Source organism: Phocoena phocoena, chromosome 13 (genome assembly GCF_963924675.1).
Source record: "Phocoena phocoena chromosome 13, mPhoPho1.1, whole genome shotgun sequence".
In the NCBI taxonomy this organism is placed as follows: Eukaryota; Metazoa; Chordata; class Mammalia; order Artiodactyla; family Phocoenidae; genus Phocoena; species Phocoena phocoena.
In genome coordinates, this window is record NC_089231.1 from 25,197,292 (window position 1) to 25,211,842 (window position 14,551).

Below are 14,551 nucleotides of genomic sequence, written 5' to 3' on the forward strand. Positions count from 1 at the left end.
GCGAGGGGAGAGCCAGCCTCAGGAAGAACAGCTGTGTGGTCCATCTGCATAAAGCAGATGGAGTCGTGGAGGTGTTTCCTCAGACACCCTCAGCTCTCTGTTGGCCTGGAAAGCCCAGAGACTCAGACCATTGGAAACCCAGTGGGAGTCTTATAGGAGGACGGATTTTGATATCCCCACTGATAGCTTCATGAGACGGATTCCTGGTTTTCCCAACTTTCTGACGGTGTATTCTATTTGGGAGGTAAGGGAGCCAAGAGTTTGGGGTCTTGGACTGACCACTCCCATGACTTCGTAGCCTTGCTGAGCCACTGTCCTCATCTGTAAACGTGGGGAATGGATCCTGCCCTGGAACCCACCTCGGAGAGAGAATCTCCACATTCACCGCATGAAAGTGCTCAGAAGAGCTGAGAAGCCCATCTCACATCAGGGAGCTCTGGTACCTAAGACTGAGGGCTCCATCCCTCCCTTCCTCAGGCACTTGCTGAGCACCTACTGTGTACATGTCATGATGCTAGGAGCTGGGGACTGATGATCACACAACCAGGATTCCTGCCCTCAAGGAACTTACAACTCAGAGCTGGTTAGAACACCAAGGATCAATGTTTGTTCCTCTCCTCCCTCCCTCGGTAAAAGATTGGGGTCAGGAACTCCAAATTTTGGGTAAAGAGGAACAACTGTTGATTTTCCTGAACCTTGAGATAACCAGGAAGAACGAGGTTCCTTTTTTTTTTAAATAAATTTATTTTTATTTATTTTATTTTTGGCTGTGTTGGGTCTTCGTTGCTCCACGGGCTTTCTCTATTTGTGGCGAGCGGGGGCTACTCTTCGTTGCAGTGCGTGGGTTTCTCATTGCGGTGACTTCCCTTGTTGCGGAGCACGGGCTCTAGGTGCACAGGCTTCAGTAGTTGTGGTACGTGGGCTGAGTAGTTGTGGCGCGCGGGCTCTAGAGCGCAGACTCAGTAGTTGTGGCGCGCGGGCTCTAGAGCGCAGACTCAGTAGTTGTGGCGCGCGGGCTTAGTTGCTCCGTGGCATGTGGGATCTTCCCGGACCAGGGCTCTAACCCCTGTCCCCTGCATTGGCAGGCGGATTCTTCACCACTGTGCCATCAGGGAAGACCAAGGTTCCCTTTTATGAGCTGAGTTAGAGAAACAGCCCAGTCCCTTTGCCCAAGCCATCAAATGTGGAACAAAGACGGGGACACAGATGGCAGAAACGGGGTAAAAGTGGGGTGATGGGTCACATAAGCCCTGAAGGTGCAGCTTGTATTTTGATTCACTGATGGGGCAGCCAGACCAGGAAATCTTGAGTGCCCCTTCTGGGGCTAAAACCCACAGTTAAAATCACTCCCAGAGGCGCCATGGAGCCCCTTCACCAAGCAATTGAGTTCCTATGTATCAAAAGCCCCAAACACGATGCTTAATGGGTGACCCAGCTAAAAACTCTGGAGAGCTTATCCATTTTCTCGTTCCAGGTCAGGCTGTCTTCTAGAAGGTGCTGGCAGACAGCGATTTATTCTGAAACCTGGTCACATGCCAGATTCTGAATTGCCTTGTCTTTTCCCAACAGCCTTGCTGTGTTTACGACTTGGTGAGGTGAGGGTTTTCTGTTTTTTTTTTTTCTTCAAAAAAAGGTATTGCCTCCTTCTGTTAGATGTGTTGTTGACAACGGTTGCTAGGGAGAGCTGGGTTCAGTTACAGACACACTGATGCCTGCTCTAATAATACTTTGCTCTGCATAGCTCAGATGCAGACACCTCTTGGCTAAACAGGGCACACACATTTCAACAGAGGAGGGCTTGAACTTATACTACCCAAGCATATTTCAGCAAAGGAGCATTCCCTGAGCCGGAGTGGAAGGCCCAGGGTGGTGACGGGGCAGTGCTGGGTGGAGGGGGCTCAGGCCTCCAATTCCTGTCATTCCAAAGGTCCCATAAAAAGAGGCACGTTCATTCTTCACCTCGCTGTGAAACCAGAGCCCCCCTCCCCTCACAGTACCACAATTCCTTGGTGAGGATCAAGCCAGAGTTTTGGTGACCTCTGTAACCCAGGGGCCACGGGCAGCCCACATTCTCCCGGAAGTCAGGACCCATCAGCGTTCATAGCCGCGTGAGTGCGGGACCCTGCAAGCATGCAGCTGGGAGCCGGGTGGAAAGAGGTGGGGTGAGGCAGGTCGGGCGGGGAAACGAATCACCTCCTCAGCTTTACTGGTGGCCGAGCCTGGCAACGTGGATTGAGAGTGAGGCCCTTTTCCTGAACCGTGATAGGCGCTTCGACAAATGTCTGAGACCAAGAAAAAGGAAAAGGACCTGGGGAACGGAGCTGAGAGCAGAGAGAAATGGGGCGGGCGGGAGAGGAGAGGCAGCCTCCACCTGGCTGACGCGGTTAGTGCGGAGGCTTCGCAGGAGGAATCTCAGGACAGCGAGGTATGTGAGAAAGGTCCCCTGAGATGGTCCAGCCCAGCTTCTCACTGCACAGAGGGGAAACCGAGGCCGGGCAAGGTGACGGGATTGTCTTGGGGGCTGACATCTCCTGCTTTGGTGTTCTCCCACCAGCTCAGGCTCTGAATCCTTCACATCACTCAGCAAAGAGTCCAGTACCTCGTACACATCTCTTGACTGATTCACAGGCAGGGCTGTTCATAAGTGACAAGGGTGGCACAGTCAGGGCATCTCTGGAGTAACTTTCTAACAGTGGTGTTCAATCTGCAGCACCACAGAATCTGCCAGAAAGGTCTTTAAAAAAGGATGCCCAGGCCCATCCCTGGAGAATCTAATTCAGTTGGTCTAGGGGGGAGCCCCTGCACCGGTATGTTTTATTGGGTTGGCCCAAAGGTTCGTTCAGTCTTAAATAAAAATAAGAGACACACTTTTCATTTTCACCAAGAACTTTATCGAACAACATATTCACTAACAGAACGAACTTTCCGGCCAGCCCAATAAAAGCACCTCCCCATGAGATTCTGACGGACAGCTAGGCTGAGAACCAATGCCCTAAAGAAAACCCGGACTGGAACTCAATATTCTCAGGCTGGATCCCCCCTTCCGACATCACATCAATAAAAGACTGTGCCTCAGTTGGCCTGTCTATGAACTTGACCCACCACCTACAAACCATCAGCCATCCGATGTCTTAGTACTCAAAGTGTGGTCCCTGGGCCAGCAGCGTGGGCATCACCTGGGAGCTTGTTAGAAATGTAGCATCTCAGGTTCTACCCAGACCTCTTGAATCAGAACCTCTATTTAAATAAAATCCCCTGTGATTGAAACACACGTTCAAGTTTGAGAAGCCCTGATCTAGTGAAGACCACACGCTTGGCACGTAACAGACATCCGCGAAATATCTGTTTAATAAGTAGAATTTTACTTACAAGAACATTACTAAGAAAATGACCACATCTAAGGCAAAAAGACTCAGTTTAGATATAAAAACTGAAGATGATTTTTGAGCTGTGCATTGGTGACAGGGGTCCCCTGGGACCCCAAGGTCTCTGGCACTGTCCGTGCTCATGAGGGAAGTGCTTTTGGATGTCTTGAGATAACAACGCTGAGTCTGGCTGGGAAGGGTGAAAGGTCTTTTGACTTTCCCCTGGGCCCACTTGCCTCTCCACGGGGGCGGCATCCCAGCTTGGCAGGCAGCGCCACACTGTGCCAGAGAGTGTCCACTACATCAGAGCCTGCCCCTCTCCTGCCGTGCTGCCAGCTCCCACTGCCGAAGCCCAGGCAGTGAAAGCGGTCGGCCAAGGAGGGCAACGTCCAAAGACAGCTGCTGGGAGCTGTGTTCATAGGGCACTTCACACCCTGTCCGCTTTGCAGCCAGAATCACTAAGCCGGGTCTCAGAACTGGTACATGGAGGCAGAGGCGAAACCTGGCCACGTGAGGGGCATCTCAGAGGCCGCCGAACGGAGCCAGGGGCTGGCTGGGGATCCAGAGGCAGTGGGCCTTGAGTGCATGCCGCTGAGCGTGAACCTCAGAGGGAGAAAGCAGGGCGCAGGCGCTGGGGGCCAGGCCCAGGACTGCTGGCCAGGGAAGGGATACAAATCAGGTTGGCCAGAAGATGAGAGCAGGTGAAAAACGACACCCCTGTGGGTCACAAGAAAAGTGGGGTTTAATGAGCTATGCCCACTGCTCTCTTTTCTTGAGCCTTGTGGGTCTGGGGTGGTGAGTGGCCGTGTATTACTACGCTGCCTAGAAAGCCTACTCCAACCCGCCACCTCCTCAGCTGCAGAGGGGGTCCTGACAGACACGCGGTGCTGGCTTCCTCCAGGCCTTGTGACCGGGGGTCTGCTAGGAGCTTAGGGGCAGCCTCACGCCAGCACGTTCAGCCCACCTTCCATGGGAGCCAAAGGGCTCTGAACAGTGACCCAGGAGGCCTAAGCATCCAGCTCCAGCCCTCTCCCTCTTACACTTAAGCTGGGGCTGCAGGAGATGAAGGGGGTGGTAGGGTCTAGGGGACATTTCGATTTCTAAATATGTGACCCACAAAGGCTCCACCCAGGCAAATGGCAGATTGGGAGTGAGGGTCCCCCTCTGCCCCAGAGACAAGTGACGCTAGCAGGACTGGGTCTCTTGGGCTGGCCCCCAAAGCCTGTCACACATGACAGACCTAGAGCCCCGATATGGGGTAAGCAAGTTTCTGAGGATGAGAGGGACCCAGGACTGTTTCATGTCACTAACAGGGCCAGAAGAGACAGAGAAAGGAAGCAGCTCACGTGGGGCCACTCACGCCCTCCCTGAGGCCCCCGACTCATCTTTAGCAGGGCAAAATCATCAGGTCCACTGACCAGTGTGGAGCAGCCAGTCACTTTCCCAGCAGGAGCTGCAGAGGCCAAGCTCCGGGTGACGATGGCTGAATCAGGCCGAGAAGCCCTGTTTCCTGCCTTTCGGTTTGGTGCTCTTTCCCTGCGCTAGCGTTTGCCAAACTGTCTCCCAGCACACTGATTCCACAAGGAGTCATTAGCTGGGGAATGCAAAGGGGACTTCACTGAGTTGGGCGCAGCCAAACAGGTTCCCTTCCTGCTGGCCTAAGCCAGTCCACTCTGTGGCTGACGGAGAGGCGGGTGTAGGGGCCACGAAGCTCCGTTCGTGGCTGAGCATTTCCCAGGACTGATGCTCTGCTGGACACTGTGGGCAAGGCCGCTCTAACCACAGGTCATTGGAAGAGAAGCCTGACCGGGGCAGGACCCTGGGTGGCCCCTGCTGCCAGCTGCCCTTCCCTCCTGGGTGCGTCTCGTCTCACGCCCTGTGTGTCTGTCCGCCACTGGCTCTGGCTAGGTTACTTGGAGCTGGCAACTGCTGTCTAGAAGTCTTGCCCTATCCCGGCCCTTCTCTTGATAAAAGCCAAGGCCAAAGGCCAATCTGTCCCTGACTCCCCCGTGCCTGGCTGTACGTGGCAGACAGGCTGCTTCCCACTGTCACCCTCCACACTCTCCCAGGACATTCCGGCGAGCGAGGAACATGCCCGATGTGCAAATCCCTCAGGTAATAAGGGAATTCATCACCGGGGAGCGTGGGCAATCCAGGAATGGGAACCCGATCGGTGCCTGGAGCTGGACAGAAGCAGCCCAGGCTGGCCAGCGAGGCTTGGGTTGCAGTGAGCAGTCTCCCTGGGAAGAGGAGAGGACGGCGGGGATGGATCCCATGGGCAGCCTTCGGAGGGGGCTCCTCCCACCCTGTTCTCAGGGAAGAGAGGGAAGACTGCGAACCAGGTGGCTAAGACCAGGGTGACCATATGTCCTGGTTAACGCCTGGGGTCTCGGCCTGACTATGACTGGAGCCCCCAGTCTCAAAAGTGTCATGGTTTGGATGACCTATTACATGGTCACCCTCGTTAAGAGAGACCCGCAGGTGGTTTCTTCCAGCTCTGTAATCCTACTTGCAGAACTTCTAAGCTATTGCTTTACCCCACCTGGACTGAAACTCATTTCATATCTCAACTAGCCTGAGATACAAAGCATGATTACAGATGATTTTCCACAGCCAAGTCCCTGGGCCTGGCATGGCCACCATGCTGATGCCACCAGTTTTGGGACCAGTTCACTTGCTACCACCCATGACGAAAGAGCAGGTATAGGCCTTCAGCTCTCCACCTATGAGATCAAACAGTGCTGGGCTCAGCCTAAGTACCCATGCCCATGCCCATTACACACCCCAGTAAAACCATCGTTGGACGCCGGCACCCACGGAGGAAGGAATAAAGAGGGGCGGGATTAAGTTCTCTGGGGTGGAGGGATTTAGTGGGATAGCACCAAGGAACAAGACGGTCTTTGATCTCCACGCTTCCCCTCGGCCCTAAAAGTGTTTTCAAGAGCCCAGGCGCATTGGCAGACAGATCAAAGCTTCCCTCCTCAAGGCCCTTATGCCTTTTTCTCAGACCCATCTCAGCACCAACCACAACCAGTGCACCACCTGCAGGGTCTGGAGGGTGGTCCCGGGGAAGAGAAAGAGGAGGAAAAGAGAAGTCCACAGTAAGTGTATGTCTGCTGGGACGTGGAGAGGTCACAGCAGAGCCTAGGAAGACAACAGCCAGCCCTCCTATCATGGAAATAGAAAGAGGGAAAGGCTGGTTAGACATGAAGCACCTATAAAATTATATTGGTCCATCGTAACCATGGAGCCCTCACACAAACACACGCAAATCCAGTCACTCATCCCTTGCCCCTTGAGTGCCTTTTTATTTTCTGTAATTAATCGGGCAAGGGTGGGACTTGGGAGAAGTTCAACTGTGGTCAGAATCGGCAGCCTTCTCTCTAGTAATAACCCACCGGCGGGTGGGGCGGGTGGTGCAGCTGTCGGTGTCCGTTACCTGAAGCATGTTGAGAAGCAGGCTCCGGAACTTGGTCCCCTCCACCATGAAGAGCGCCATCTTGTCGCAGAGCTTGGCGGCCGTGAAAGCAAAGCTGCGGTCGGACACGGCCTTCTGGTAGATGGTGCGGACGATCTCCCCCAGCATCTCCTCGGAGTTGGTCGAGTTCTGGGCCTCCTCCATGAAGGTGGTGAGCTTGGCATCCACGTCGCTGCTGTTGTTCCTCATGCTGTTCAGGATCTCGATCAACTTGTCCATCTTGTTCTGCTGAGGGCTGGTGGTCTCCACGGCCACTTCATCCTGGGCGTGCGGGAGACAAACCGAGTCGCGCCTGAGTGGAGCCCAGCTTTCTGCGGAGGGGTGGCCAGTGGAGGGGGGGCTGCCACCCTCAGAAAGGACCCGCCCCACCTTCTAGAACCTGAGGTCTGATCCCTCCGGGAATGCCGACCTTCACCATGGACCCTGGGGCCCCAGGCTCTCTGCTGACCCTTTTCTTGGCCCCCGTGACACCCTGGGTGGATCCTTCTTGTGAGCTACAGCTCTTACCCAGGATTCTCACATACACTGGCTTTGCCTCATACACATTAAATATCTCAATCTAGAAATGATGTAATGGGGCTTAAAAAAGATGAAATAAAATAACAGATGAGAAATTGGGCCAAGAGAAAACGAGGGCAGGAACACTAGGTCAGGAAGGAGGTAGCATCCAAAATGCCTGCTCTGCTGGTTAAAGGTGCCCATGGAGTGGCTACCTGGTCCTGCAGACCTCGGCTCCTTCAGCCCGAGGACCATAATGTTCTCTGGGTGTGGGGATGCCTGTGACACGGCCTTGGCATTGTGTCCTATGGAGACTGTGCTGGCTTTTTACAACAAGCACTGCACACCGAGGAATCCTTCAACGTGCCACGAAAACAACTGGCACTTCGAGGAGGGAAACTTCAGATAAAAAACCCTGCACCCTTGAGTGGTTTCACTACAACTGGGACCAGACCTGCGCTGGGGGAGGAAGAAAATGGCATTTGATGTCTCAGAAGTATAGATTGGCGGCCAGGAAAATGACTGACTTAACTGCTGGGATGTGAGACCAGGGTTAAAGGGCAGGCTCAGGGACATAAAGGGAAGCCCCATGTTGGCCCTTCCAGCATCAACAGAAGAATCCAGGGCTGGGAGGCTCAGACCCAGGTCCTAGAACCTGCTCTCTGTCTCTAGCTGGATGGCTCTAGGAAGTGGTTTCCCTCTCTGGGCCTCATTTTCCTCCCTGGTAACACGAGGAGGTTAGGTTAGATGGTCTATAGCTTTCCCTTAGCCCTGCTGTTGCTTAAGCACATTCCTCCTGGTCCAGGAGTCCAGGAGGCCTCACCTGAGGGCAGTTCTTGAAGCTGAAATACGGGCGCTATGGATCTACCTTACCTGTTCTATCTCCCCCTTCCTTCCCCACCCCAACCCTGTGGGCCCCAGGGCAGGAATAGTGGTCGGTATGTATAGAATAACCCCTCGAGGGTCTTCACAGAGCTTATGGCATTTGATCTGCAGTCTGTCTGCAAGGTGGATAGTATTATACCCATTTTACAGATGGGTAAACTGGGGCGGGGGAAGGTGTGCCCAGAGAGGTTAGGTGACTTGCCCAAGGTCACCTAACCAGTCAAAGGCAGAGTGAAGACTGAGCTGGTTTGCTGGACTCTAAAGCCCATGTTGTTTCCTCTCTGTGGCACTGCGGTTACATTCAGTAGAGCTGGAGAGAATTAACAGTCCTCTCTCCCTGGCTGGACTGCAGCAATCTGTTCCAGAAGCTCTTCAGGCAAAGACCACACACTGGCCATCACTTGGGAAGCTCTCCCAGGCTCTTATCTTTGGGATGTAAGGGAATGAGTGAGGCTTTCCTCCAGGACCTCACAGCCGCCCGTCCCACAGGGAGCAGTGGGTGGGGGCCCGGGGCTGTAAGGATGCCAGCAGCAGCATGTCACCTTCGAGAACTGATCAGGGAAAAGGTCTGACCTGCCTTGTCCTGCCTGAGTGTGGACCTGGCCTCGGAGGTGAAAGGTGGAGGAGAGAAGGCCGTAGAGAGATGCCAGGGAGAAGCCTGGAACTTCGAGCTCTGCAGAAGCCCCAAAAGGAGGACTCCGTGGAGGAAAAGCTGGGGGCAAGTTGGCCTTTCTTGGGAACAGCTCCTTTCCAAGGTGACCTTACCTGCACCCTTGGCTGAGGACGGGGAGCTAGGGTGCTCAGAGTGGACTTAACGATGCCAGGGACAGAGCTCCAGCCCTTCTCTGGAGGCTTGGGGCATCTCCTCCTGAATTTGTGAACTAGGCTTTAGAGACCAGGGCCAGCAGTAGGGTGAGGAATGTGAGGCTCCTGGGGAGCAAAATTTAAGGAGGCCCTCCTTCTCAGGGCTGTGCCAGTGCAGGATGGGCATCTGCGTGATGCTGAGAGTGAGTGCCTCCTTAAATTTTGTCCCTTAGACCCCTCCCTACTGCTGACTGGTGAAGGGGGGGAGTGGCAAGGCTGAGGCCAGTCTGTTGCACTCTGCCCAACTCACCTTTGCTCTCCCCTGGCAGGGAGCGCAGCCTGGTACTCGCCTTCGGGAGAAGCATTCTTATGTTATAGGCTCTGTGTTTTCCCTAGATGCCCTTTAGCACTAACAGGGCAGTATCTGCCACCAGATAATGCTGGAGGGAAGAACCAGGCCTTCTCTGCCCACCTCCCATCACCTGGAGGCACATGCCTCTTCCTCCCCTCCCTTCTCAGGCTGGGGGCTGGTACCGAGTGTTCACCCGGGACTCTTGGAGGGTGGAATGTGCTGGAGGGGGTTCACATGCAGAGCTGGCCATGGGCCTGCCGTCTGGTGGCCGGGGGTCCCTCAGGCAGCGTTGACCAGGTGTGCTGGGGCCACATGAGCCTCCCTCCACGAGGCTCCCCAGGTCCGCAACCCCGAGCCCACCTACCAAGATGCCTACCTCGCGCTGTCCTCCCTGATGCAAGAGAACAAGGAAAATTCAATTACCGGTACCTTTTCTTTCAGCCTTCGCCGCAGCCTGTCTTTGGAAGACTGGAGCAGGGTAATTTTGGGCCGCTCCCCGCTGCGCTCGGGAATAATACTGTCTTTACGCTTTGTCTCAGCCTCTGGACCGCCTGGCTGCAGCAGGGGCAGCCTCTCGGAAGCCACCGGGGCCAGGGCATCAGGGCTGCAGGGGGGCTCGAGGCCGCTGTGCCCGGCATCCTCCAGGGCGTCCTCGAGCTTGGGGCTCTCCATGGTCACGGTCTCTTTGGCATTGCGGTGGGCGCCTGCCTCCCCCTTGTCGCCTGGTGGATGCTTCATGTTGCTGTGGTGCCAGCGCCGGTTCTGGCTGTAGCCGTGATGGGTGGACCTCCCTGAGGGGTGGGGCACTGAGCCCCCCTGGTAGGATTTCTGGTGGTCCCTGTTGTGTTTGGCACTGCCCGGTGGGTGGTCACCGTGCTGTTGCGGCTTGTTCCCTCCTGGGGGTCTCTGCTGCCGCCTGCAAACCAAAGGGGAAAGACAAAGAGGGTCACTGGGGCCGCTGGCCAGGGTCCCTGTGTCCAAACGTTAGAAGGAATTCATTTATTCATTTTTTCAATACCCTTACTGAAGGCCTCCTATGCACCAGGCTTTGTGATGGGGCTTAGGGATACTAGCAGAGAATATGACAGACAGGTCCCTGTGGTTATATAGGATTTAAGTCAACCCTTGACTTAAAATAAGTATTTTATTCCCTTATTAGAATATGCGTTAGTACACGTGTAGGGAACAAAATTACAATGACAGAGTATATAGTGAATCCTCCTGCCTGTTCCCAGACAGCCAGTATGTTTTCTTGAAGCAGCCATTATCATTTTGTGAACATATTCTATGCACGTTCCAGTAAAGATATATACACAGACCTGCATCTGATAACAACTAACCTGTTAATGACTTTTTAACCATCATGACTCATGAAGAGTTATACCATTTGTTACACAGCCTTTCTTTGGGTACACTGACATTTCTGCCCCCAAACCCACTAACAAAATATGCTATAAGAAATTGTTACAGGCAGAATCGTGTTTCTCTCAAATTCATATGTTGAAGCCTCAACCCCTAGGACCTCAGCACGTGACTGCATTTGGAGATAGGACTTTTAAAGAGGTGATTAAGTTAAAATGAGGCTGTTAGGGTGGGCCTTAATCTAATTTGACTGGTATCCTTATTATTATTATTATTTTCGGCCGTGCTGCGTGCCTTGTGGGAACCACGGATGGAACCCGGGCCCTGGCAGTGAAAGCACTGAGTCCTAACCACTGGACCGCCAGGGAATTCCCATGACTGGTATCCTTATAATAAGAGGAAATCTGAACGCACAGAGACACCAGGGATGCAGGTACAGAGAAGAAATCCCATGTGAGGACACAGCCAGAAGGCGGCCACCTACAAGCCAAGGAGAGAGGCCTCAGAAGAAACCAAACCCAATACCTTGACCTTGGACTTCCAGCCTCCAGAACAGTGAGAAAGTAAATTTCTGTTGTTTACCCACCCGGTCTGTGGTATTTTGTTATGGCAGCCCGAGCTGAGCAATACAGAAGTGATATTTAACATGGTGGTTTTAGGCAGACAGGCTCATCGAGTTTTTTTTGACAATTTCAAAGCAGAGATTATCATATGGAACAAATTTGAGGTGTACATCACGGGACAAACCCCAAACGTGTTGATCTGAAGACTAAGGGAGAGCAAGGGGGTGGGGGTATTCTGAGGACCCTTCAGTCCAGCAGCTCAAGGGCTGCTTCCATCACTGAAGCACTCCTGCGTTCCACCTCTGTTTCACCCTCACGGTGTTTTCCATGCTATAACCTTATTTGAAGTGCATTTGGAGAACAGGATAACCATGAGCCTCAAAGTGGTAAAGCCAGTGAAGAAGTGGAGAGAAGGCGTTACATTCTAGGGAACGAGGCCCCTGTCCCAGTCTGTGATCCATCTCTTTGGCAGGTACAACAGAACTTCGCTGCACTGCATTTCATGAACAAATTATATTTATTTGCTCTAAAATTATTATTACTTATATAAACTCAATTTCACTGTTCACTTGATAAATTTTTTTAAATTAATTTTTATTGGAGTATGGTTGCCTTACAATGTTGTGTTAGCCTCCACCACACAACAAAAGGAATCAGCCATACACATACAGATATCCCTTCCCTTTTGGACTTCCCTCCCATTTAGGTTACCACAGTGCACTACGTGAGTTCCCTGTACTATACAGCACGTTCCCATCAGTTGTGCATTTTATACATAGTATCAATAATGTATATGTGTCAATCCTAGTCTCCCAGTTCCTCCCACCCCACCCCTTTCCCCCTTGGTAGCCATACATTTGTCCTCTAAGTCTGTGTCTCTATTTCTGCTTTGCAACTAAGATCATCTATACCATTTTTCTAGATTCCACATATACACGTTATTATACGATATTTGCTCTTCTCTTTCTGACTTACTTCACTCTTTATGACACTCTCTAAGTCCATCCACATCTCTACAAATGACCCAATTTCATTCCTTTCTATGGCTGAGTAATATTCCATTGCATATATGTACCACATCTTCTTTATCCATTCCTCAGTCGATGGACATTTAGGTTGCTTCCATGTCCTGGCTATCGTAAATAGTGCTGCTACGAACATTGGGGTGCATGTGTTTTTCTGAATTATGGTTTTCTCTGGGTATAAGTCCAGTAGTGGGACCATATGGTAGCTCTATTTTTAGTTTTTTAAGGAACCTCCATACTGTTCTCCATAGTGGCCGTATCAATTTACATTCCCACCAACAGTGTATGAGGGTTCCCTTTTCTCCACAACCTCTCCAGCATTTACTGTTTGTAGGTTTTTTGATGACAGCCATTCTGACCAGTGTGAGGTGATACCTCATTGTAGTTTTGATTGGCATTTCTCTAATAATTAGTGATGTTGAGCAGCTTTTCATGTGCTTCTTGGCCATCTGTATGTCTTCTTTGGACAAATGTCTAGGTCTTCTGCCCATTTTTGGATTGGGTTGTTTGTTTTTTTAATATTGAGCTGCATGAACTGTTTATATATTTTGGAGATTAATCCTTTGTCCGATGATTAGTTTGCAAATATTTTCTCCTATTCTGAGGGTTGTCTTTTCGTCTTGTTTATGGTTTCCTTTGCTGTGCAAAAGCTTTTAAGTTTCATTAGGTCCCATTTGTTTATTTTTGTTTTTATTTCCATTACTCTAGGAGGTGGATCAAAAAATATCTTGCTGTGATTTATGTCAAAGAGTGTTCTTTCTATGTTTTCCTCTAAGAATTTTATAGTGCCCGGTCTTACATTTAGGTCTCTAATCCATTTTGAGTTTATTTTTGTGTATGGTGTCAGGGAGTGTTCTGATTTCATTCTTTTACACGGAGCTGTCCAGTTTCCCAGCACCACTTATTGAAGAGACTGTCTTTTCTCCATTGTATATCCTTGCCTCCTTTGTCACAGATTAGTTGACCAAAGGTGCATGGGTTTATCTCTGGGCTTTCTATCTTGTTCCATTGATCTATATTTCTGTTTTTGTGCCAGTACCATACTGTCTTGATTATTGTAGCTTTGTAGTATAGTCTGAAGTCAGGGAGCCTGATTCCTCTAGCTCCATTTTTTTCCCTCAAGACTGCTTCGGCTATTAGGGGTCTTTTGTGTCTCCATACAAATTTTAAGATTTTTTTCTTCTAGTTCTGTAAAAAATGCCATTGGTAATTTGATAGGGATTGCATTGAATCTGTAGATTGCTTTGGGTAGTATAGTCATTTTCACAATATTGATTCTTCCAATCCAAGAACATGGTATATCGCTCCACCTATTTATGTCATCTTTGATTTCTTTCATCAGTGTTTTATAGTTTTCTGAGTACAGGTCTTTTGCCTCCTTAGGTAGGTTTATTCCTAGATATTTTATTCTTTTTGTTGCAATGGTGAATGGGATTATTTCCTTAATTTCTCTTTCTGCCCTTTAGTTGTTAGTATATAAGAATGAAAGAGATTTCTGAGTATTAATTTTGTATCCTGCAACTTTACCAAATTCATTGATTAGCTCTAGTAGTTTTCTGGTGGCATCTTTAGGATTTTCCCTGTATAGTATCATGTCATTTGCGAACAGTGACAGTTTTACTTCTTCTTTTCAAATTTATATTCCTTTTATTTCATTTTCTTCTCTGACTGTTGTGGCTAGGACTTCCAAAACTACGTTGAATAGTAGTGGTGAGAGTGGACACCCTTGTCTTGTTCCTGATCTTAGAGGAAATGCTTTCAGTTTTTCACCACTGAGAATGATGTTGGCTGTGGGTTCGTCGTACATGGCCTTTATTATGTTGAGGTAGCTTCCCTCTATGCCCACTTTCTGGAGAGTTTTTATCCTAAATAGGTGTTGAATTTTGTCAAAAGCTTTTTCTGCATCTATTGAGATGATCAAATGGTTTTTATTCTTTAATTTATTAATATGGTGTGACACATTAATTTGCATGTATTGAAGAATCCTTGCATCCCTGGAATAAATCCCACTTGATCATGTTATATGATCCTTTTAATGTGTTGTTGGATTCTGTTTGCTAGTATTTTGTTGAGGATTTTTACATCTATGTTCATCAGTGATACTGGCCTGTAATTTTCTTTTTTTGTGATATCTTTGTCTGGTTTTGCTATCAGGGTGATGGTAGGCTTGTAGAATGAGTTTGCAAGTGTTCCACCCTCTGCAATTTTTTGGAAGAGTT

At 50.4% G+C, this 14,551-nt stretch overlaps 1 protein-coding gene across 2 annotated transcripts in view; it reads right to left on the reverse strand.

Moving 5' to 3' along the window:
- Positions 1-14,551, reverse strand: part of CTIF (cap binding complex dependent translation initiation factor) — a 231,181-nt gene that overhangs the window by 84,480 nt on the left and 132,150 nt on the right. Inside the window, exons 7-8 of one of the 2 annotated variants that reach the window (XM_065890337.1) lie at positions 9,812-10,298; positions 6,805-7,104 (exon numbers count right to left, since the gene is read on the reverse strand). In XM_065890337.1, coding sequence (XP_065746409.1) covers positions 6,805-7,104; positions 9,812-10,298 — 787 coding nt within the window. Of the gene's footprint in view, positions 1-6,804; positions 7,105-9,805; positions 10,299-14,551 lie in introns of both variants that reach the window. The other variant, XM_065890336.1, reaches the window with a different exon arrangement.